Genomic DNA, 25,463 nt, shown 5'->3' with positions numbered 1-25,463 from the left:
ATCTATCTATCTATCTATCTATCTATCTACATCTTTATCATCTCTATTCTATCTATCCATTCATATCTATCTCTATGTATCTAAAGGTTCCCCATGCATATATGTGCTAGTTGTTCCCGGCTGTAGGGGGCGCTGCTCATCTCCGTTTCAAAGCCAAAGAGCCAGCGCTGTCCGAAGACGTCTCCGTGGTCATGTGGCCGGCATGACTCAACGCCAAAGGCGCATGGAACGCTGTTACCTTCCCACCAAAGGTGGTCCCTATTTTTTCTACTTGGATTTTTAAGTGCTTTCGAACTGCTAGGTTGGCAGAAGCTGGGACAAGTCACGGGAGCTCACCCCGTTACACGGCAGCACCAGGGATTCAAACCGCTGAGCTGCCGACCTTTCAATCCACAAGCTCAGCATCTTAGCCCCTGAGCCACCGCATCCCTTTTCTCTGTGTATCTACCATCTTCCTATTCTTTCCCTTCTATTGTTCCTTCTCTATTCCTTCCTTCCCTCCCTTCTCCTGCCTTACTCTCTCCATTTCCTTCCTTCCCTTTCTCCCTTCCTTTCTCTTTCACCTCTTTCCTCCCTCCCTCCCTCCTTTCCCTTTCTCCCTCCCTCCCACCTGTTTCCTTCCTTCTTTCCCTCCCTTCTCCTTCCTTATGCTCCCTCCCTTCCCTTTCTTTCCTCACTTTCATCCTTCCCTTTCTCCCTTTTCTCCTCCACCTCTTTCCTTCCTCCCTCCCTTTTTTCCCTTTCTCCCTCCTTCCTTCCTCCTTCCCTCTTCTCCTTGCTTACTCTCCCTCCCTTCTCCCCTCCCTTCCCTTTCTTTTCTCCCTCCCTCACCTCCTTCCTTCCCTTTCTCTTCCTTTCCTTCTTTCCCCTTTCTCCCTCCTTCCTTCCTTCTCCCAACTGTTTCCTTCCTTCTTTCCCTTCCTTCCTTATCTCCCTTTGCCTTCCTTACTCTCCCTCTTCTTTCCTCCCTTCCCTTCCCCTCTCCTTTCCTTCCTCCCTCTCTCCCTCCTTCAAACAATCCCTCTCTCATATATTATGCTCGCATCTTACCCAAATGCAAATCCAACACCCATGATCCCCAACCATTATCTCACAGTTCAGATCTACAACAGAACTGCTTCAGGTTTTCTGCTGATAGAAGTTGGTCAGAGGTGGGTTTAACTTCCCTGTGGATTTACTCATTCTTTCGTTCTTTCCCTCCCTCTTTTTCTCTCTCTTTGTCCCTCCCTCCTTCTCTCTCTCTTTCTATTCCTCCCTTTCTCCTTCCCTCCCTCTCTCCCTTTTTTCCCTCCTTCTCCCCCACCCTCTCTCTCCTCTTCTCTCCCTTCTTCCTTCCCCATCCTATTTCTCCCTCCCTCTTTCTCTCCCTCTCTTTCTTTCCCTTTCTCTCTCTTTTTCTCCTTTTCTCTCTTTCTCTCTCTGCTGGATTATGTCTTTTCCTTTCTTACCTGCCCCCCCCCCCCCGTTACCCAGCATTGATTTCTCAGCGTCGTTTTATGGCTGTTTTTTATCAGACAGTTTGTCTTTCTTTCCCCTTCGGCTGACAGGATTTTTTTCCAATGCTGTTCTGTAAAACCAGTTGTTTCATTACGTCAGTTTTTATGTACCGCGTCCTGGGAATTTGATTTGGAGGACGGCGTGATATATTATTTAAAAAGCACACATTTCTGATCCTGTCTTGCCTTTCTGGGGGGGGGAAAAAAAATCAGCCACAGGATACAGACTCTGAAATGGCTGCCTGCCATCACGAACTCATTTTTTTTTTCCTGCAGAAGTCCGAAGTTTGCGACTGCAAATTTCATTTATTTTGGAATTTTTTCCCTCCCCCTCAAAGCAATCTTTATTCTAACAGTCGAGATGGCTTCGGTCGTAACAAACAAAAAGAGTGTATAAACCATAATAACGTTAATGCAAGAAAAATTTTAAAAATCTAAAATAACATTTAGAGGTGGTCCTTGACTTACGAACGTTTGTTTAACGGCCGTTTGAAATTATGAAGAGACTGAACAAGGTGACTTAAAACCGGCCCTTACGCTTACAACCTTTGCAATGTCCCACAGTTATGGAAACAAAATTCAGGTGCTTGGCAAGAGGTATATAGAGTCTCCTGCTTCAGCGGGGGGTTGGACTAGATGACCTATGAGGTCCCTTCCAACTCTGTTAAATCTGTTTAAATATACAGATGGTCCTCAACTTACGACCACAACTGAGCCCAAAATTTCAGTTGCTAAAGGGAGGCATTTCTTACGTCAGTTTTACCCCATTTTACGATGTTTCCTGCCACCAATGTTAAGTGAATCACTGCCGTTTTTAAGTTAGTAACACGGTTGTTAAGTGAATCAGGCTTCCCCGTTGACTTTCCTGGTCAGAAGGCCGCAAAAGGGGATCACGTGGACACGGCAACCGTCATAAATATGAGTCGGTTGCCAAGCGGCCAAACGTGGTCCCGGGAATGCTGCAATAGCCGTGTGAAAAACGGTCGTAAGTTACGTTTTTTTCAGTAGCCGTTGTAACTTTGAATGGTCGCTGAATGAACCTTTGTAAGTCGAGGACTACCTGTTATTGTGCTCACTGTCAGGAAGTTTCTCCCAAGTTCCAGGTTGCTTCTCTCCTTGATTAGTTTCCACCCATTGCTTCTTGTTCTGCCTTCAGGTGCTTTGGAGAACAGCCCGACTCCCTCTTCTTTGTGGTAACCCCTGAGATACTGGAACACAGCTATCATGTCTCCCCTAGTCCTTCTTTTCATTAAACTGGACATACCCAGTTCCTGCAACCATTCTTCATATATAATATATATAACAACAGAGTTGGAAGGGACCTTGGAGGCCTTCTAGTCCAACCTCCTGCCCAGGCAGGAAACCCTACACCATCTCAGTCAGATGGTTATCCAACATTTTCTTAAAAACTTCCAGTGTTGGAGCATTTACAACTTCTGGTGGCAAGTTGTTCCACTTATTGTTTTAACTGTCAGGAAATTTCTCCTTAGTTCTAAGTTGCTTCTTTCCTTGATCAGTTTCCACCCATTGCTTCTTGTTCTACCCTCAGGTGCTTTGGAGAATAGCTTAACATAACATAACATAACATAACATCAGAGTTGGAAGGGACCTTGGAGGCCTTCTAGTCCAACCCCCTGCCCAGGCAGGAAACCCTACACCATCTCAGTCAGACTCTCTGTTCTTTGTGGCAGCCCCTGAGATATTGGAACACAGCTATCATGTCTCCCCTAGTCCTTCTTTTTATTAAACTAGACATACCCAGTTCGTGCAACCGTTCTTCATATATAATATATATAACAACAGAGTTGGAAGGGACCTTGGAGGTCTTCTAGTCCAACCCCCTGCCCAGGCAGGAAACCCTACACCATCTCAGTCAGATGGTTATCCAACATTTTCTTAAAAACTTCCAGTGTTGGAGCATTTACAACTTCTGGTGGCAAGTTGTTCCACTTATTGTTTTAACTGTCAGGAAATTTCTCCTTAGTTCTAAGTTGCTTCTTTCCTTGATCAGTTTCCACCCATTGCTTCTTGTTCTACCCTCAGGTGCTTTGGAGAATAGCTTAACATAACATAACATAACATAACATCAGAGTTGGAAGGGACCTTGGAGGCCTTCTAGTCCAACCCCCTGCCCAGGCAGGAAACCCTACACCATCTCAGTCAGACTCTCTGTTCTTTGTGGCAGCCCCTGAGATATTGGAACACAGCTATCATGTCTCCCCTAGTCCTTCTTTTTATTAAACTAGACATACCCAGTTCGTGCAACCGTTCTTCATATATAATATATATAACAACAGAGTTGGAAGGGACCTTGGAGGTCTTCTAGTCCAACCCCCTGCCCAGGCAGGAAACCCTACACCATCTCAGTCAGATGATTATCTAACATTTTCTTAAAAACTTCCAGTGTTGGAGCATTTACAACTTCTGGTGGCAAGTTGTTCCACTTATTGATTGTTTTAACTGTCAGGAAATTTCTCCTTAGTTCTAAGTTGCTTCTCTCCTTGATTAGTTTCCACCCATTGCTTCTTCTCCTGCCTTCAGGTGCTTTGGAGAATAGTTTGACTCCATCTTCTTTGTGGCAGCCCCTGAGATATTGGAACACTGCTGTTATGTCACCCCTGGTCCTTCTGTACTTTAGATAAGACATACCCAGGTCCCTCAATGGTTCATCATATGTTCCAGTCTCCAGATCCCTTATCATCTTTGATGCTCTTTTTGCCCTTTTATTAGTCTTTTTAACAGAATAACAGAGGTGGAACGGACCTTGGAGGTCTTCTAGTCCAACCCTCTGCTCCAGCAGGAGACCCTAGGCCCGTGATGGTGAACCTACAGCACGCGTGCCACCCATATCAGTGGGCACACGAGCTCAGCTCTTTCGGGCCTTCTGGGCCCACCAGAAGTAGGGAAACAGGCTACCTCCGGAGGGCCTGGGGGGTGGGGGGTGGGGAAGGCCCGTTTTTCTCTCTCACCTGGCTCCAGAGCCTCTCTAGGAGTCTCTGGAGGCCGGGGACAGCAAAAAACATCACTTCCTGTCCAACCGGAAATGGGCCATTTCTGGCCTCCGGAGAGCCTGGGCTGGGTAGATAGGCTATTTTCGCCCTCCCTAGACTCATAGAGAGGCTCTGGAGCCAGGTGAGAGAGAAAAACGGACCTACCGGGCCATTGAGTACCAGGAGCAGGGGAAGCGGGGGCGCATAGGATTATGGGTATGGGCACACGCACATGTGCCCACCTGCCCCCCCTTCCTGGCATATGATGGCAAAAAGGTTAATCATCATTGCCCTATACCATTTCAAATGGTTGTCTAATCTCTTCTTAAAAAGACAAGTCAACACAGTTCTAGGCTGCATCAACAGAATCAAGATCAAGGGTGTGGCTCAGGCTGTAAGAAGCCTGTTATTAAACACAGCTGCCTGCAATTACTGCAGGTTCTAGTCCCACCAGGCCCAAGGTTGACTCAGCCTTCCATCCTTTATAAGGTAGGTAAAATGAGGACCCAGATTGTTGGGGGGGCAATAAGTTGACTGTGTATATAAATATACAAATAGGATGAGACTATTGCCTTACACAATGTAAGCCGCCCTGAGTCTTCGGAGAAGGGCGGGATATAAATGTAAATAAAAAAAGTATTAGTATTAGTAGTATTAGTAACAAGTATTAGTAACATTTTATAATGCCTTGATAAGGCCACACTTGGAATATTGCATTCAGTTTTGGTCGCCACGATGTAAAAAAGATGTTGAGACTCTAGAAAGAGTGCAGAGAAGAGCAACAAAGATGATTAGGGGACTGGAGGCTAAAACATATGAAGAACGGTTGCAGGAACTGGGTATGTCTAGTTTAATGAAAAGAAGGACTAGGGGAGACAGGATAGCAGTCTTCCAATATCTGAGGGGCTGCCCCAAAGAAGAGGGAGTCAAGCTGTTCTCCAAAGCACCTGAGGGTAGAACAAGAAGCAATGGGTGGAAACTCATCAAGGAAAGAAGCAACTTAGAACTAAGGAGAAATTTCCTGACAGTTAGAACAATTAATCAGTGGGACAACTTGCCTCCAGAAGTTGTGAATGCTCCAACACTGGAAGCTTTTAAAAAGAGGTTGGAGGTTTGTCTGAAGTGGTGTAGGGTTTCCTGCCTGGGCAGGGGGTTGGACTAGAAGGCCTCCAAGGTCCCTTCCAACTCCGTTATTCTATTCTATTCCATTCTACCTGCAGTGCTGGAGCACCCACAACCTCTGGTGGCAAGCTGTTCCACTGGTTAATTGTCTTCACTGTTAGGAAACTTCTCCTTAATTCCAGGTTATTTTCCATCCGTTGCTTCTTGTCCTGCCTTCAGGTGCTTTGGAGAATAGCTTGACTCCCTCTTCTTTGGGGCAGCCCCTCAATTATTGGAAGACTGCCGTCACGTCACCCCTAGTCTTTCTCTTGGATATGCTAGAGACGTTCCCGATTCCTGCAACTGTTCATCGCACGGTTTAGAAGCGAGCGGACTCAAACCAAGAAACACACATTTGTAAAGGAGTAATTTCAGTCTCCCCCCACCCTCCCCACTCCAAAGCACAACCCCATTTAGTGACATTTGTCCAGGGACAAATGCATGGAAATGGAAGAATGAAAGGAAGAATGAAAGAGCTTCATGGGAGACCAGACAGGGTCACTTGGGGGAAGGCGGGGGAGGGGAAAGGCCAATTGCCGAATGTGCAAGACCAGCTCTGCCCATTGCAGCACTTTGCTGCGGCTCTCGTTCTCCCGGCCTGCACTTCGGGCAGTCCTCAACTTACAACTATTTTGTTGAACGACCGACGTTACGACGGCGCTGGAAAAAAAAAAGGGTCCTCGCGCTTATAACTGTCCCCTCGCTCACATGGATCGAAATTCAGGTGGCTTTGAAACCGACATGTATTTAAGAACGATTGCAGTGTCCCAGGGGTCACGTGATCGCCGGATTTGCTTAATGACCGTGGGATTCACTTCACAACTGCAGTGACTTGTTTAATCTCCTCCTTCTCTTCTTTCTTGCTCGTCTTCATCTTCTCCGTCTTCCCTTCTCTTCTTTTCTTTCTCCTCCTCCTCCCTTTTCTTCTTTCCTTTTCTTCTCCTCCTCCTCCTTCTTCTTCTTTTCTTCTTCTTCTTCTCCTCCTTCTTCTTCCCTTTAGTCTCCCTCCTCTCCTCCTCCTCCTTCTTCTTCCCCCTTACTCTTCCGTCCCTTCTTCTTCTCCTTCTCCTTCTTCACTTTTCCCTCCTCTCCTCCTCTTTCTTCTTTCCCCTTACTCTTCCATCCTTCCTCCTCCTCCTTCCTCTTCTCCTTCTCCTTCTTCTCCTTCTCCTCCTTCCTCTTCTCCTTCTTCCTTCTTTTTCTTTTTATTTACATTTATATCCCGCCCTTCTCCGAAGACTCAGGGCAGCTTACAGTGTATAAGGCAATAGTCTCATTCTATTTGTATATTTTACAAAGTCAACTTATTGCCCCCCAACAATCTGGGTCCTCATTTTACCTACCTTATAAAGGATGGAAGGCTGAGTCAACCTTGGGCCTGGTGGGGCTTGAACCTGCAGTAATTGCAGGCTGCTGTGTTCTAATAACAGGCTTCTAATAGCCTGAGCTATTACGGCCCTTCTTCAGTTCTGGTTCTTGCTCATCTCAACCACCATCTATTTATTTATATTTAATATTTCTTAACTCGCCCATTTCCTTCAAGGAGGGGCTCCATGGCAAAAAAATAATAATAAGTTAGTAAAATAAACCCAGCTCACTAAACAACCACATCACTTAGCAATGGGAAGTTCCGGTCCCCATTGTGGTCATAATGCCAAGGACTATCTGTAAATGCTAGCCAATCTGTCGTTTCTAGCGTAGCAACATTTTGTTGCAATGTCACCCCAGCCAGAAGGAAGCAGGGAGGCTCCTGACCTGTTTGCTTTCGGAGCTTCAACGCTGCGTGTGTTGGCGTGCCAAAATGTTGCTCGGGAAGCCATCCTGCAGATGGGCTGTGAAGGCCGACAGATGGCCTGGGAACTCAGCAGCCAAAGGGAAACCAGCTTGTTTTCTTGGACTGGTTAGCTGGGCGAACTGGAAGGTTGTATGTTGTTGGTTTGAGCTCCGAGCTTGGCGATTTGGTTGCAAATGTTTCATCCCCATTCGAGGAGACGTCATCGGATTGTGCAGCACTGGCCTGGTCTGACTTCGGGGTTGTGCGATTGCGAGTGTGAATAGGGGAGTGAGAATAGGTTGACTTTCAAGTCACACAACCCAAAATCAAACCAGGACTCAGAAAGGTATTTAAAGGCCAGTGTCCCCACTAGACAAGCACAACCCAAAGCACACTGAAGACGTCTCTCTGAATGGGGACGAAACGTTTGCAACCAAACCGCCAAGCTCGGAGCGCATACCAACATCGTAACTACCAACCCGAGCTACTACCGTGTTTTCCCGAAAATACGACCTACCCCAAAACAATCCCTAGCCCAATTTTCAAGCCTGTGCCTAGTATAAGCCCTACCCCAAAATAAGCCCCTAATTAAGCCCCACCCACCATCTAGTTGTTCGAGGTGGGGTGAGGCGCAGGCTAGGGCAGGGATGGAGCCAGGTGTGAAATGCTCCTGGTTCGGACCGGATCATCCGATTCAGTAGCGATGGCGGCGGGTGGTTCGGAGAACCGGTAGCAAAAATCCCTGCCCACCCCCCTGCCCCAGCTGAGCCGCACGATCATCAGAGGTTGTTTTTTGTGTTTTTTTTAACTTTTAAAAGCATTTTTTCTTCGGCCGAAAAAATGCTTTTAAAAGTTTTTTTAAAAAAAAAACCTCTGATGATCACACGACTCAGCTGGGATCATCAGAACCCTTTAAAAGCATTTTTCTACAACCTCTTTGGCCGAAGAGGTGGTTAAAAAAAAAAAAGGGCTTTTAAAAGGCTCCTCTGGCGATCCCAGTTGAGTTGCCTGATCGCCAGAACCTTTTAAAAGCATTTTTTTACAAACTCTTCAGCCGAAGAGGTTGTAGAAAAAAATGCTTTTAAAAGTTTTTTTAAAAAAAGTTGGCCACGCCCACCCAGTCACATTACCACCACCTCCACCAAGCCACACCCACAGAACCGGTAGTAACAAATTTTACATTTCACCCCTGGGTGGATCCCATGCGTTCCACATCCGCTATCCTTGGGACCATCGCAGCTTGGCCTCCCAAGCCAATGCCTGTTGCACCGCCGACCGATCTCTGCATGGTGAAATGGTGATGGTGGCTGGACTCACTAGCACAAGATGCCCTCACAGCAGGCTGCAAGAGGAATCGGTTGGCTGCAAGGCTGCCTCTGAGCCTTAGGTAGCAGCCACGCAATGCCACAACTTGAATCGTGGATCACGTGCAGCGTGGAACTAAGAATGGGTTCTGTTGTAGTCCTCCAGCAGCCTGCGGAACTGGTAGCGGAGTTGGACAGTGAGGAGGCTGGGGAGGACAATGGGCCAGTCCTGGAGTCAGGGGAAGGCCAAGATGAGGACTCTGCATCGAAGGCAGAGGTGGGGCCAGGGCATCTGGGAGCAATGAGCAGCCTCCGGAGCCTCCAGAGTCAGACAGCAGAGAGGCAGAGGAACAGGAGGAACCTGTTCCTAGTCCATGCATGCGAAGAGCTGCCAGAAGGCAAGAGCAGCTGAAGTAAAAAGGACAACTCAGGAGTAAGGCCAGGAAATGATTGGCCCCTCCCATAAGGCTTAAAAGAGCAGCAATGAGCCATTGGGTTCTTTGTAGAAAAGCAACGTTGATTCCATTGCTTCTTGTCAGTGTCTCTTGAACTTGGTTTTTCCCAAGAAAAGCCTTTGGCACTTTGCCAAAGACAACAAAGGTTGGTGATAAGGCCGAAGGACTGTTTATGAAGAATTTGTTTTGAACCAAGCTGAGAATGAATTAATTCTCATCTGTTTTAATAGAATAAGTTTATTCAGGACTGAATTGTGTTTGGTGATCACTACTTGGGCCTCAGTCACAACAGGTTCATCCTTCTGACTGTGAGTGTTTGCTAAATGACCATGACTCATTCAGCAGTTCACCATGGTCATTAACTGAATCCATGGCCTCACCGACTGTATGCGTGCGCAATTACAGATAATCCTTGACTTAATGATCTCAATTGAGCCCCGAATGGCTGTTGCTCTGCAAGACAGTTGAGTTTTTTCCGGCTTTACAATCTTTCTTGCCGCAGTTATTAAGTGAATCGCTGCAGCTGTTCAGTTAGGAGCACGGTTGTTAAGCGAATCTGGATTTCCTGTTGACTTTCCTTGTCAGAAGGTTGCGAATGGAGATCAGATGATCTCGACACTGCAACTGGCATAAATACAGGTAGTCCTTGACTTACAACCCACAATGGAGCCCAAAACGATCTTGCTGAGAGAGACATTTGTTAAATGAACCTTGTCCCATTTTATGACTCCCTTTCTGACTTTCTTGCTCCAGTTGTTAAATAAATCACTGCAGTTGTTCAGTTAGGAACACCGTTGTTAAGTGAATCTGCCTTCCACATTGCTTGTCAGGTCGCAAACAGGGATCCGATGATATTGGGACATTGCAATCATCATACATACAAATAGTCCTCGATTTACAACCGCAATTGAGCCTACAATTTCCATAGCTAAGTGAGACATTGCTTAAGTGTGTTTTGCATCGACTTACGACTTTTTCTTGCCATGGCTGTTAAATGAATCACTGCAGTTGTTCAGCGAATCTGTCTTCCCCACTGTCTTTGATTGTCAGGTCGCAAAAGGGGATCACGTGACCCTGGGACACTGCAACCGTCATAAATGTGAGTCAGGGGCCAAGCGTCTGAATTTTGATCACGTGACCATGGGGATGCTGCAGTGGTCGTTAAGTATGAAAAACGGTCATAAGTGGGGCTGTTGTTCTTAGCGCTGAGCTTGGCCATTTGGTTGCAAACGTTTCGTCACAATCCGAGGAGACATCGTCGGTTCACTTTGAAGTGTGCTCGTCTGTCAAGAGCGCTGGCCTTTCAATACCTTTTCATGTGATGCAAATTAGCGTGGATGTTGTTTGCTCGGCTACTTCTGAGTCATGGTCTGAGTCAAACAATACCCACATTAATTTGCATCACATTAAAAAAAAAGGTATTGAAAGGGCAGCGCTCTGACAGACAAGCCCAACTCAAAGCGCACGGACGACGTCTCCACGAATGGTGACGAAAGCTCAGCCCAACAGCCCAACTACCAACTTGAGCTACTTATATTTGGCTACTTCTGAGTCATGGTCTGAGACAAACAACACCCGCACTCATCTGCCTCACATTACAAAAAGGTATTGAAAGGCCAGCGCTCTGACAGACAAGCCCAACTCAAAGCGCACGGACGACGTCTCCACGAATGGTGACGAAAGCTCAGCCCAACAGCCCAACTACCAACTTGAGCTACTGATATTCGGCTACTTCTGAGTCATGGTCTGAGACAAACAACACCCGCACTAATTTGCATTACATTAAAAAAAAGGTATTGAAAGGCCAGCGCTCTGACAGACAAGCCCAACTCAAAGCGCACGGACGATGTCTCCTCGAATGGTGACAAAACGTTTGCAACCAAATTGCCACGCTCAGCCCAACAGCCCAACTACCAGCTTGCGCTACTTATATTCAAATACATTTCAACGATCGTAAGTCACTTTTCTTAGTCCTGTTGTAACTTCAAACGGGTCCCTAAACAAATGGTGGCAAGTTGAGGACTTACCTGTGCACCGATCTCGCTCGAGAACAGAGGGGATTAAATCCATGAGTTTGACATCACAGATGCCATCACTAGCAAAGTTGAAATTTATTTTTGTTACGAACTGCCATGAGGAAAATGCAGACTTGGAAAATAGTTTTAAGATTGTGGGGATTCACCCTGTGTGTCCGCTAGTCTGGACAGGATCGTCTTCTTCTGACTAACCACGGTTAACATGCCAGCGTAGATTCTGGCATCTTTTGTTTCAGGTCCACTAAAGTTTGTCCATCTCAGCAATTTTAAGACGAATTCTGGGAGTTGAAGTCCACACATCTTAAAAGTTGTTGGAGTTTGAGGAATATTGAGTCAGACGACAAAAAGAGATGGGGGTGAGATCTATGTTATTTTCAGTCAACTGAGGACATCAGATGATTGGGTCCTTCAAGAGGTCCATTAAGAAAGGGGTCCCCAACCCACCCACCCCTGGGATGCAGCCCGCAACCGGGCCATGACCTATTTGGAACCGGGCCATGCAAGTGGCGGGCTGGGACGCACACGCAAGACAATTTGCAGTCGAGCTGCCCGCGCATGTGCATGCGCGCTAGCCCATTCGCATAAGTTGAGCTGCCCTTGCACACATACATGCCGGCCTGCCACTCACACACCCTGGATTCCCTTCTATTCGCCCCAGCCGGGCCACCAAAAAATACTTGAGAAAGGACACCACTCTCTCAACCAACTTCATCTTGGGTGAAAAACAAAATAATGCTCTTTGCTTTTCTTGCTGGGCGGGAAAAGTGATCGCTGGTGGTCTTATCTAGTAGGACATCTTGGATTTCAGCTGGTTTCTCTCCTCAGAAGTGGGGGTGGGGCTGGAGAAGGTCTTCTTGTAACCCCACAAGTCTTCCCCCCCCCACAAGAATTCAGTCGCTTTTACTGTCGTCACTGTCAGAGTAAGCCCCCAGAAGGCGAAGGGAAGAGACCCCCGTGTTTGAGCTGGGCAGGGTTGCTGTAGAAGCGCCGAGACCGTGCTGTTCTCCAACTCCTAGACGAAGATGTGACAATTCAACAGTTGCAGAAAGACAACAAAGGAACTTCGCCAACCCTTCCCAACTCAGACTTCTCAGATCCTGGACGATTGAGCCCATATGCCCCGACCCTTAAGAAAGACAGAAGCTCAGTCCCTTCCCACTTGGGCACGGCGAAGGGTAGAGGTCCCCTTAGCAGGAGTTTTTGGCATTACAATTCCAACCAAGCCCCTTAAAAACTAACTCAATACATGTGGTGCTTGACTTATGACGGTAAGTCATGGCGGTTGTAAAGCGTATTGCCCAGCTAACTAACCTGATTCAGCTACAAGTCGTCCTTGACTTAAAACCTTTCAAAGTTGATGACTTTTTCTTGTGGTGGTCATATAAATGAACCCATGGGGCGTTTTTGCCACAAAAATCCACAAAATAAATGCCAGTTGTGGGTAGAAATGTCATAAAAATGTGGTCAGGTGACTGCCGAATTGAAGTTCAATTGCCACCTGAATCAGGGAGAAGATGAAGGAGATGGCTCCTTGATGCTTTTGATCTTCTGTCTAACTGTCTCTTTGTTCAAGGGGAAGTGGCCACATCGATGACACACAAAGGGAATATCCCTCTGTTTTTGCTCTGCAGAGTTTCACAAGCATCCTTTCTGATTCATCTGTCTGTCTATTATCGATCTATCATCTATCTTTATCTATCTTTATTTATTTATTTATTTATTTATTTATTTATTTTATTTATTTATAATAAATATATAATAAATAATAAATAAATAAAATAAATCTTTATATCTATCTATCTTTATCTATCTATCATCTATCTTTATCTATCATCTATCTATCATCTATCTTTATCTATATCTATTTATCTCATCTATCTATATCTATCTATCTTTATCTATCTATCATCTATCTTTATCTTTATCTATCTATATCTATCAATCTTTATCTATCGATCTATCTATATCTATCTTATCTATTCATCTCTATCCATCCATCTATCTATCCATCTCTTTCTCTACCATCTGTCTATCTATCATCTATCTACTCATATTTTATCTACTGTATATCATTTATCAATCTATTATTTACTATCAATCAATCTAGCTAACCATCTATCTATCCATCTCATTACTATTATCTATCATCTATCTTTATCTATCTACATCTACCTTTATCTATCTTTATCTCTATCTATCTCATCTATCTATATCTATCTATCTTTATCTATCATCTATCTTTATCTATATCTATATCTATCTATCTTTATCTATTTTCTATCTATCTATCTATCTATCTATCTATCTCTTGATCTATCTTGATCTATTGATCTATCTATATTTATCTTGATCTATCTATATCTATCTTATTTATTCATCTCTCTCTATCCATCTATCCATCTCTTTCTCTACCATCTGTCTATCTATCATCTTCTATCATATTTTATCTACTGTATATCATCTATCAATTATTATTTACTATCAATCAATCTAGCTAACCATCTATCTATCCATCTCATTACTATTATCTATCATCTATCTTTATCTATCTACATCTATCTTTATCTATCTTTATCTCTATCTATCTCATCTATCTATCTTTATCTATTATCTATCTTTATCTATATCTTTATCTATTTTCTATCTATCTATCTATCTATCTATCTATCTATCTATCTATCTATCTATCTATCTATCTATCTATCTCTTGATCTATCTTGATCTATTGATCTATCTATATTTATCTTGATCTACCTATATCTATCTTATTTATTCATCTCTCTCTATCCATCTATCCATCTCTTTTTTTAACATAACATAACATCAGAGTTGGAAGGGACCTTGGAGGCCTTCTAGTCCAACCCCCTGCCCAGGCAGGAAACCCTACACCATCTCAGTCAGATGGTTATCCAACATTTTCTTAAAAATTTCCAGTGTTGGAGCATTCACAACTTCTGAAGGCAAGTCGTTCCACTTATTAATTGTTCTAACTGTCAGGAAATTTCTCCTTAGTTCTAAGTTGCTTCTTTCCTTGATCAGTTTCCACCCATTGCTTCTTGTTCTACCCTCAGGTGCTCTGGAGAACAGCCCAACTCCCACTTCTCTGTGGCAGCCCCTGAGATATTGGAACACTGCTATCATGTCTCCCCTAGTCCTTCTTTTTGTTAAACTAGACATACCCAGTTCCTGCAACCGTTCTTCATATGTTTTATCCTCCAGTCCCCTAATCATCTTTGTTGCTCTTCTCTGCACTCTTTCTAGAGTCTCAACATCTTTTTTACATCGTGGCGACCAAAACTGGATGCAATATTCCAAGTGTGGCCTTACCAAGGCATTATAAAGTGGTACTAGCACTTCACGTGATCTTGATTCTATCCTCTGTTTATGCAGCCCAGAACTGTGTTGGCTTTTTAACAGCTGCTGCACTGCTGGCTCATATCTAGATGGTTATCCACTAGGACTCCAAGATCCCTCTCACAGGTACTACTATTGAGCAAGGTACCACATATACGGTACTGGTGCATTTTGTTTTTGGCCTAAATGTAGAACCTTACTTTTTCACTGTTGAATTTCATTTTGTTAGATGGCGCCCAATGTTCAAGTCTGTCAAGATCTTTCTGTAACTTGAGCCTATCTTCTGGAGTGTTAGCTATTCCTGCCAGCTTGGTGTCATCTGCAAATTTGATGAGTTCCCCATCTATCCCTCGTCCAAGTCATTGATGAAGATGTTGAAGAGTACTGGGCCTAAAACAGAGCCTTGGGGTACTCCACTGCATACTTCCTCCATGTGGATGTAGTTCCGTTGAGGACTACACGTTGAGTGCGGTTGGTCAGCCAGTTACGAATCCATCTGGTGGTGGTGCTGTCTAACCCACATTTTTCTACTTTATCTAGTAGTAGGTTATGGTCTACTTTATCAAATGCTTTACTGAAGTCCAAGTAAATTATATCAACAGCATTCCTCTGGTCTACTAATTTTGTCATTTTGTCAAAGAATGCGATAAGATTAGTCTGGCATGATCTGTTTTTGACAAACCCATGTTGGCTTTTGGTTATTACTTTGTTTGCTTCTAGGTGTTCGGTGATTCGTTGCTTGATTATCTTTTCCAGAATCTTCCCCGGTATTGAGGTCAGACTGATAGGTCTGTAGTTTCCTGGATCTGTTTTTTTTCCTTTTTTGAAGATGGGAACTACATCAGCTCTTTTCCAGTCCTCTGGCAGCTCCCCTGTGCTCCAGGATCTTTGAAAGATATAGTTCAGTGGTTCTGAGATCACGTCTGCCAGTTCCTTCAGAACCTTTCTCTACCATCTGTCTATCTATCATCTTCTATCATATTTTATCTACTGTATATCATCTATCAATTATTATTTACTATCAATCAATCTAGCTAACCATCTATCCATCTCATTATTATTATCTATCATCTATCTATCCTTTATCTAATGTCTGTCTGTCTCTATCATTATCCATCTATCTATCCATCTTTTATCTGTCTATCATCTGTCCATCTATTTATCTATTTAATCAATCTATCATCTATCTCTACGTCTATCTATTCATCTATCCATCTCCCTCTGTCATCTATCTCTTTATTGTTTGTGTGTGCATCTGTCTGTCAGTCAATCAATCAATCAATCATGCTGGATGGGGAATTCTGGGAGTTGAAGTCCACCCATCTTAAAGTTGCCAAGGGTGAGAAACACTGATCTACAACCTGATTCTCGTCCTTTGAAACAACCCATTTACTCTTTCATTTCAGAAACATTTCCAGGATAAAAATTCAACAGAGACAGAGATGCCAAAAGAGGCAACACCGACTTTGATTACAAGATCATTTGGAGCACAAAAAAAATGGAAAATGGATTCCGGAGCCCAGATTAATTCCTGGTGGATTACAAGGCACATCCACATTGTCCTGTTGGCAATAATCAAGCCTAGAGTTTCAGGAATATCTTGGAACTTTTTCCTCGTGATCCCAATTAGCTTACAAATTTAGACTAAACAGCTGCATGCTGCCCTCTGTTGGAACTAAAGCAGTTCACACCATACAGGAAGCCCTCAACTTACAACTGTCCATTTAATGAAGTTACTTTAGTCCTGAAAAAAATGGCTTACAATTGGTCGTTATCCTTACAACCAAGGGTGAAATGCTCCCGGTTTGGACCGGATCGCCTGATCCGGTAGCGATGGTGGTGGGTGGTTCGGAGAACCTGTAGCAAAAATCCCTGCGCAACCCCCCCTCCCCCCCCCGCTTCTCAGCTGAGCCACACGATCATCAGAGGGGTTTTTTTTATTACTTTTAAAAGCATTTTTTTCTACAATCTCTTCGGCTGAAGGGGTTGTAGAAAAAAATCCTTTGAAAAGGCTCCTCTGACGATCCCAGCTGACTTGCCTGATTGTCAGAAGCTTTTAAAAGCATTTTTTACAACCTCTTCAGCCGAAGAGGTTGTAGAAAAAATGCTTTTAAAAGTTAAAAAGAAAAAAGTTGAACACGGCCACCCAGTCACATTACCCCACCACCACCAAGCCACGCCCACAGAACCGGCAGTAACAAATTTTACTGCTTATGACCGTTGCTGCAAGAAAGAGTTGATAGTGCAAACTGGTATATATAAACAAAGAGCAAACTCCATTCCTTTGCCTTCCATTGAGGACCTGTATACTGCACGAATCAAGAAGAGGGCCGTGAAAATATTTACAGATCCCTCACATCCTGGACATAAACTGTTTCAACTCCTACCCTCAAAACGACACTATAGAGCACTGCACACCAGAACAACTAGATACAAGAACAGTTTTTTCCCCGAAGGCCATCACTCTGCTAAACAAATAATTCCATCAACACTGTAAAACTATTTACTGAATCTGCACTACTATTAATCTTCTCATCGTTCCCATCACCAATCTCTTTCCACTTATGACTGTATGACTGTAACTTTGTTGCTGGCAATCCTTATGATTTATATTGATATATTGACCATCAATTGTGTTGTAAATGTTGTACCTTGATGAACGTATCTTTTCTTTTAGAATAGAATAGAATAGAATTTTTTATTGGCCAAGTGTGATTGGACACACAAGGAATTTGTCTTGGTGCATATGCTCTCAGTGTACATAAAAGAAAAGATACGTTCATCAAGGTACAACATTTACAACACAATTGATGATTATGTACACTGAGAGCATATGCACCAAGACAAATTCCTTGTGTGTCCAATCACACTTGGCCAATAAAAATTCTATTCTATTCTATTCTATTCTATTCTATTCTATTCTATTCTATTCTATTCTATTCTAACTCAACACTCCCTTCTAAAAGTGATGCTGTTACCTAGTTGGGTCATGAAATGTTTGCAACAAAACCACCAAGTTCAGAAAGCACCATCATCTATCAGATCTGTGAGTCTATGTGTGCGCACGCGCATGCATATGAGTGATGAGCAGTTATGCAAAGAGTCCTTGACTCACAACCACAACTGAAACCAAAATATCTGTTGCTAAGCAAGATACTTGAGTTTTGCCCCATTTTAAGACCTTTCTTGCCACGGTTGTTGAGTGAGTCCCTGCAGTTGTACAGCTAGTAACCGGGTTCTTAAGTGAGCCTGGCAGCCCCTTTGCTTGTCAGAAGTTTGCAAAAGACGATCCTGTGACCCCGGGACAATGTGACCGTCGTAAACGTGAGTCAAGTTACCAAGCGGCCGAATTTTGATCTCGTGACCCTGTGGGGATGCTGCGAATGTGAAAAATGGGTGTGTCACCTTTTTTTCAGTGCTGTCGTAACTTCAAATGGTCACTAAATGAATGGCTGTAAGTTGAGGACTTCCTGCAATCAATCAACCAGGACTGGACTAGAATTTTAATTTTAAATTTAATTTTAATGGGGTTTTTATCATTTTAATTGTAATTTTAAATCTTGGCCTATTTAAATAAGTTTTTTAATTTAGTGTTTTATCTTGTATTATATTTGTATCGCATCCTCGCATCCTGGACATAAACTGTTTCAACTCCTACCCTCAAAACGACGCTATAGAGCACTGCACACCAGAACAACTAGACACAAGAACAGTTTTTTCCCGAAGGCCATCACTCTGCTAAACAAATAATTCCCTCAACACTGTCAAACTATTTACTGAATCTGCACTACTATTAATCTTCCCATAGTTCCTTTCACCCATCTCCTTCCATTTATGACTGTATGACTGTAACTTGTTGCTGGCAATCCTTATGATTTATATTGATATATTGATCATCAATTGTGTTGTAAATGTTGTACCTTGATGAAGGTATCTTTTCTTTTATGTACACTGAGAGCATATGCACCAAGACAAATTCCTTGTGTGTCCAATCACACTTGGCCAATAAAATTCTATTCTATTCTATTCTATTCTATTCTATTCTATTAAGTATTTTTATCGGGCTGTAAACCGCCCTGAGTCCTTCGGGAGATAGGGCAGTATAAAAATTTGCTTAAATAAATAAATAAATAAATAAATAAATCTGAATAAATAAAATCCTGTAATAAAATGCAATAAATAAAGTTAGCAAGAGTCTCTTATCAGGGAACACTGAGGGCGTCTGCACCAGACAGAAACTCATGTATGTAATCACACCTGGCCAAATAAAATACAGGCATTGCTCCTCTTACAACGGTTCATTTAGTGACCGGTTAAAGTTGGAATGGGGCTGGAAAAAGCGACTTGTAACTTACGACCGTTGAAACATCCCAATGGTCACGTGTGATCAAAATTCAGACGCTGGGGAACTGATTCACAGTTATAATGGTTGCAGGGTCATGTGGATCCTCCTTTGCGGCTTTCTGATGAGCAGAGTCGATGGGGAAGATGGATTCACTTAATAATTGTGTGACCAATTTAAACAACTGTAGTGATTTGCTTATAAGAACTGTGGCAAGGAAAAGTCGTAGAACGTGGCGAAACTCACTTAGCAAATGTTTCACGTAGTGGCAGAAATGTTGGGCTTAGTTGAAATTGTAAATCGAGGACTATGTGTATTCAACTCAACTCAACTCAACTCAACTCAACTCAACTCAACCCAACCGAACTAAACCCAAGCCAACCCAACTAATCCCTACCCAACTCAACTCAACCCAAACCAACCCCACTAAACCCAACACAACTCAACTCAACCCAACCCAACTCAACTCAAGCCAACCCAACTAAACCCAACCCAACCCAACCCAACCCACTCAACTCAACTCAACTCAACATCACTTCTTTTTTTGCCTCCATCCTTTCTCCCCCTGAAGATCCCTTGTCTCTCTTTCTCCCCTGGAACTGTCTTGCCCTCCTCACCTGCTTCTGATGGTGGCTCTCGGCTCTCCAATCCATTGGCCGCCCCGGAAATGGGCTTCTTCTTGGCGGTCACCAATCCCGACAGTTGTGTCTTCACCGAGAGTTTTCCCACACTCCGTTCCCAGCTTTCAAGTTTGGACTTTTTAGCTTGTGGCTCTGAATCCTGGGAAGGAAGGAAATGACACACCAAGGGTTACGCTAAAAAGCAGCTATGGTCAAAGTGGACACCATCCCAGCTGCATATAGTGGTCGCGACACCGAACAATGTAGGGTTGTAATTCCTAGCTTGTGTGTTAGGTCTCGATGTCTACTGAAACCACCTGAATTTTTCAATGGCTGAGGAACTCTGGGAGTTGAAGTCCACAAGTCTTAAAGTTGCCAAGGTTGGAGACCTCTGCTTTGGAGATCGCCCGGTTTGCAACCTCACTGCTCAAGGCAAGAAGAGACCCCGTGCGGAGGGACAATCCTTCTCCATAACATCAGCCGACCTCTTGGAGATTCTCAAAGGACTCCTTCCATACCTGTTGCAGGATGTCAGTGGGTTTCCCTTTTGCAAGGGGCTTTGGCCGAGTTGGAGGAAGGTCTTCTTCTGAATCGGAATCTTCCAGCAGCCTCCGGCTTTGCGCTTGCTCCAGCATGGATCTGGGTGAGAAAGAAGAGGGGGAAGAGATAAATGGGTTGGCAGCCAACAAGGAAGACAGCATGGAGGAGGAGTTGAAAGACAGTGTGTGCAGTCATCACAGGGTATTTATCTTTCAACAGCGCATCTGCAAATATTTAGCTGAAATTCCACAGGTGTTCGCTAGCAGTTTTGCCCCCTGCAACCTGTTGTGGTCCACCAGCAGCAGCCTGCGGAGTTGGATAGTGAGGAGGCTGGGGAGGACAATGGGCCAGTCCTGGAGTCAGGAGAAAGCCCGGATGAAGGCTCTGCATTGGAGGCAGAGATGGGGCCAGGGCCATCTGGGAGCGATGCACGGACTCTGGAGCCTCCAGAGGCAGACAGCAGAGAGGCAGAGGAACAGGAGGAGTCTGTTGCTAGTGCATGCATGCAAAGAGCTGCCAGAAGGCAAGAGCAGCTAAAGCAAAAAGGACAGCTTGGGAATAAAGCCAGGAGATGATTGGCCCCTCCCGTAAGGCTTAAAAGACCAGCAACGGTGTTTGGGCTCTTTGTAGGAAAGCAACGTTGCTACATTTGTTTCTAGTCGGCATCTTTCGTTTCTGAATTTTGTGGGGCTTTGCCAAGAAAAGCCTTTGGCAAGATGCCAAAGACAACAAAGGTTGGTGATAAGACGGAAGGACTGTGTATGAAGGACTTTGTTTTGGACTAAGCTGAGAATGAATTAATTCTCAGCTGTTTTCATAAAATAAGTTTGTTCAGGACTGAATTGTGTTTGGTAATTGCTACTTGGGCCTCGGTCACAACACAACCTGGCCATCTTAGAGGATATGTGGCCTTCAACTCCCAGAATTCCCCAACCAGAAGCGCGTGCGCTCAGCGAACCGGTTGTTACATCGGTTGAATCCCACCATCTGCAAAACATCATGAAACATCATGAAACATCTGCAAAAAAAACAAACCAAGCCCATCAGTCATCACGGACCTGCAGAATTCCTGGCCACAAAACATGGCAATGGCCCCCAAGCTTGGTGGCTTCCAGGCACCTTGGAGAGATTCATGGAGAATGTATTTATCAAAAGCTATCCATTATGAAACCTCAGGATTGCCTCTAGATTGGGACAGCAGAAGTCCAGTTGCAGATAATACCGGTGGGAGATACTCCTAGACCTTTTTGGCACAGAGTGCCGAAACCAGAGAGAACGCCAGAGCACCGGAAACCCAACGACCAGCTGGCTGAGCGTGCCATAGTTTCGCCATCACGGTCCTAGAGCAACGGTCACCAACTGGTGGTCCGTGGACCACTGGTGGTCCGTGAGAAAATTCTGGTAGTCTGCCGAAAAATTATTTGCATTTTTTATATGGCACTAAATCAGGTAGTCCTCAAACTATGGACGCTTTCTCATGGTGGCTGCTTAGCTCCAACCACTGCTATCTGTTGGGGCCCTAAGGAGCCCGAGCGGGCAGGTGAGGAGTGGCTGGGAAAGGAGGGGCGAGTAGAGGCTGGCCCTTGACATGAATGGCGTCGCGTTGGCCATGCCCACCCAGTCACATGACCACTTAGCCACACCCACCCAGTCGGTCATTAGGCAGATCATATTAGTGGTCCGCGGGATTGAAAATTATGAATTTAGTGGTCCTTGAGGTCCGAAAGGTTGGTGACCACTGTCCTTGAGGACAACATCAAAGATCCCAACAAAAAATGGTAAGAGCAGATCCCGGGACAAGATTCTCGAGGCTCACTTCATTTCCTGCTCGTCTTCCTCCAATTCCCGCTGTTTCTGCTGTTCCTCAAACTCTTTGTACTGATGCAACATGGATTCAAAGTCCACATTGGCCTGGCGCTGGTTGAGTTCTTTCAGCTCCTGCAAGTTTTCCAAAACTTCCATCTCTAGTTTGGAATCCTTGGTTCTGTTCTCCAAAACCTGGAAAGATTAAAAAAAACAGAAAGGTGTGAGGTGTTGTGGTCCGCCAACAGCCTGCGGAGTTGAAAGTGGAGTCGGACAGTGAGGAGGGTGAGGAGGACAATGGGCCAGTCCTGGAGTCAGGGAAGGCCTGGACGAGAGCTCTGCATCCAAGGCAGAGATGGGGCCAGGGCCATGTGGGGGCGATGCACAGACTCCGGAGCCTCCAGAGGCGGACAGCAGAGAGGCAGAGGAACAGGAGGAGCCTGTTCCTAGTGCATGCATGTAAAGAGCTGCCAGAAGGCAAGAGCAGCTCAAGCAGAGAGGACGACTTGGGAGTAAGGCCAGGAGATGATTGGCCCCTCCCATAAGGCTTAAAAGAACAGCAATGGCTCTTGGGCTCTTTGTAGGAAAGCAGTTTTACTACATCCATTTCTATTTGGTGTCTCTTGAACTTTGTGGGGTTTTTGCCAAGAAAAGCCTTTGGCACGTTGCCAAAGACAACAAACATTGGTGATAAGGCCAAAGGTCCGTTTATGAAGAATTTGTTTTGGACTAAGCTGAGAATGAATTAATTCTCAGCTGGTTTAATAAAATATGTTTGTTCAGGACTGAATTGCGTCTGGTAATCACTACTTGGGCCTCGGTCACAACATTAGGACTCGGAGGATAGTTAGTTAGAACTAATAGTTAGAACTGAGGAAGGTTCTTGGACAAGAAGCGAAATGTTTTCAAAGAAAGGAAAAACACAAGAAAATCCAGAGGCCTTTGGGAAATCTAGCTTTGGGATGAGAACAAGAGGCAAAAAAGCAAAGTGGAACATCTACTTACTTTCAGTGTTTATTTTTTTCTTCTTCTGGTGTGGCTCTTATAGAATGGAGAATTAAACTCAGTAGTGGCCAATCATCAGGAGATGGTGAGTTCAAGATCTGACTTGGGCATGAAAACTAGCCGGGTGACTCTGGGCCAATCACCAGGAGACAGGGAATTCTAGTTCCACCTTAGCCATGAAAGCCGGCTGGGTGACTTTGGGCCAAACACCAGGAGACAATGAGTTCTAGTCCCGCTTTAGGCATGAAAACCAGCTGGGTGACTTTGGGCCAATCACTAGGAGATGGTGAATTCTAGTCCTCCCTCGGGCAGCAAAGTCGGCTGGGTGACCAGGTCAATCACCAGGAGATTGTGAGTTCTAGTTTTACTTTAGGCAGGAAAGCTATCTGGTTGACTCAGGGTCAATCACCAGGAGATGGTGAGTTCTAGTCCTGCCTAAGGCATAAAAGCTGGTTGGGTAATTTTGGGCCAGTCACACTCTTTCAGCTCAATCCACCTCACATATTTGTTGTTATGGGGAAAAAAGGAAGGTCTCCTGGCTAAGTTTGCTGTGTTTTTTGGTTGTTGTTTTTTTATTTGCATTTATATCCCGCCCTTCTCTGAAGACTCAGGGCGGCTTACACTGTGTTAAGCAATAGTCTTCATCCATTTGTATATTATATACAAAGTCAACTTATTGCCCCCCCCAACAATCTGGGTCCTCATTTTACCTACCTTATAAAGGATAGAAGGCTGAGTCAACCTTGGGCCTGGTGGGACTAGAACCTGCAGTAATTGCAGGCAGCTGCTGTTAATAACAGACTGTCTTACCAGTCTGAGCCACAGAGGCCCTTCATATTATTTATTTATAAAACCTATAAAGGTAGGAAATAAAGAGTTGCTGCGTGCCCAAAATTTGGTAACGTGACTGCAGTGTGTTTGTGTGTCCCTGTGTGCCATAACTTCGAATGGTCACTAAGCAGCCAGTCCTAAGTGGAGGAATATACCGTATTTTTTGGAGTATAAGACGCTTTCCTCCCCCCAAAAAAAGGGTGAAAATCTGGGTGCGTCTTATACTCCAAACGTAGCCCCGCCCAGTTTCTCAAATTTCAGAGGCCGAAAGAAGCTTCAGAAAAGAAGCCCCCAAAAAGAGCTTCAGGAAAAAAAAGCCCCCAAACAGAGCTTCAGAGGCTTTTTTTTCTGAAGTTCTGTTTTGGAGGCTTTCAGAGGCAGAAAAAAGTTTTTTCTGAAACAGAGTTTCAGAGGCTGGGAAAAAAAAAAGCCAAAAAAAAGAAAAGCACAGAGCTCACAACCAAGAAACCGGTTGCTAAAATTCACCTCTGGGAACAGCTGATTGGGGGGTATTTCGGGAGGCCGATCCACCTGCCAATCAGCTGTTTTCTCATTTTCCTCTCCAAAAAGTAAGGTGCGTCTTATACTCTGAAAAATACGCTACCTACAGGAATATATAAAAACAACCGAACAAAGATAGCCAATTGTGTGCGCAACTTGGGCGTTCTCCTGGACGATCGGCTGTCCTTAGAGGAACATCTGACAGCCGTCGCCAAGGGAGCATTTTATCAGGTTCGCCTGATTCGCCAGTTGCGCCCCTTCCTAGACCGGGACTTCTTACGCACGGTCACTCACGCCCTCGTTACTTCCCGCCTGGACTATTGCAATGCTCTCTACATGGGGCTAACCTTGAAGAGCACCAGGAGGCTCCAGCTAGTCCAGAATGCGGCTGCACGGGTGATAGAGGGAGGACCTCGTTGCTCCCATATAACACCTATCCTGCGCGGCCTGCACTGGCTGCCGGTAGCCTTCCGGGTGCAATTCAAGGTGCTGGTTATCACCTTTAAAGCACTCCATTGCTTAGGACCGGGCTATTTACGAGACCGCCTTCTGCCACCGATAGCCTCCCAACGACCTGTGCGCTTCCACAGAGTGGGCCTCCTCAGGGTGCCGTCGACCAAACAATGTCGGTTGGCGGCCCCCAGAGGGACAGCCTTCTCTGTGGCGGCACCAACCCTTTGGAATGAGCTGCCTCCGGGGTTGCGCCAACTCCCCGACCTCCGGACCGTCAAACGTGAACTTAAGACTTTATTATTTCATCGTGCGGGACTGGCCTAAGCGTAATTTTAAATTGAAATTTTTAAATGGGTTTTACATCGGCCTATGACCGTTTTAGTTTGATTCGGCCTATTAAATATTTGATTTTAATTCTGTTTTAAATTTGCTGTTTGTATTTTGTGTTTTTAAATATGGCTGCAATATGGCTCCCTGAGTCCTTCGGGAGAAAGGGCGGTATAGAAATTAAATTATAAATAAAATAAATTAATTAATTAATAAATTCTCCCAAGCGCTGAGTTCTTGCTCTCCCAGAGTCGATTTAGAAAAAAGGTAGAATAAAATTTCCTTTCTAGGCAAAGGATTGGTTAAACCCCACCTTCATGGGGTTATTCAGCTCTTCGTCTTCTCTCTCCTTCTGCAGGCGTTTTTCTTCTTCCTCCAGCAGCTTCTCGGCCTGGAAGTTTCGGGTAGCTCCGTGCTCCATGGCGTAATCTGTGTTTTCAGGGTCTGTCTGAAGAGAGAATAGGACAAAGA

At 44.6% G+C, this 25,463-nt stretch overlaps 2 protein-coding genes across 2 annotated transcripts in view; both read right to left on the bottom strand.

Annotated features, from left to right (window-relative positions):
- The window catches only part of SHD (Src homology 2 domain containing transforming protein D), a 168,625-nt gene extending 157,280 nt beyond the window's left edge, over positions 1 to 11,345 (bottom strand). Inside the window, exon 1 of the mRNA XM_058163606.1 lies at positions 11,208 to 11,345. The gene's annotated coding sequence lies outside the window, so the exon portion shown is untranslated. The remainder of the gene's footprint in view (positions 1 to 11,207) is intronic.
- A 322-nt stretch (positions 11,346 to 11,667) lies between these two features.
- The window catches only part of YJU2 (YJU2 splicing factor homolog), a 24,651-nt gene continuing 10,855 nt past the window's right edge, over positions 11,668 to 25,463 (bottom strand). The window contains exons 4-8 of the mRNA XM_058163361.1: positions 25,306 to 25,440; positions 21,889 to 22,070; positions 20,051 to 20,171; positions 19,530 to 19,692; positions 11,668 to 12,228 (exon numbers count right to left, since the gene is read on the bottom strand). Coding sequence (XP_058019344.1) covers positions 12,107 to 12,228; positions 19,530 to 19,692; positions 20,051 to 20,171; positions 21,889 to 22,070; positions 25,306 to 25,440 — 723 coding nt within the window. The 3' untranslated portion in view covers positions 11,668 to 12,106. The remainder of the gene's footprint in view (positions 12,229 to 19,529; positions 19,693 to 20,050; positions 20,172 to 21,888; positions 22,071 to 25,305; positions 25,441 to 25,463) is intronic.

The sequence above is a fragment of the Ahaetulla prasina genome, chromosome 1 (genome assembly GCF_028640845.1).
Source record: "Ahaetulla prasina isolate Xishuangbanna chromosome 1, ASM2864084v1, whole genome shotgun sequence".
In the NCBI taxonomy this organism is placed as follows: domain Eukaryota; kingdom Metazoa; phylum Chordata; class Lepidosauria; order Squamata; family Colubridae; genus Ahaetulla; species Ahaetulla prasina.
Note: the sequence above shows the minus strand (reverse complement) of the source record. Positions and strands in the feature narration are given on the sequence as shown.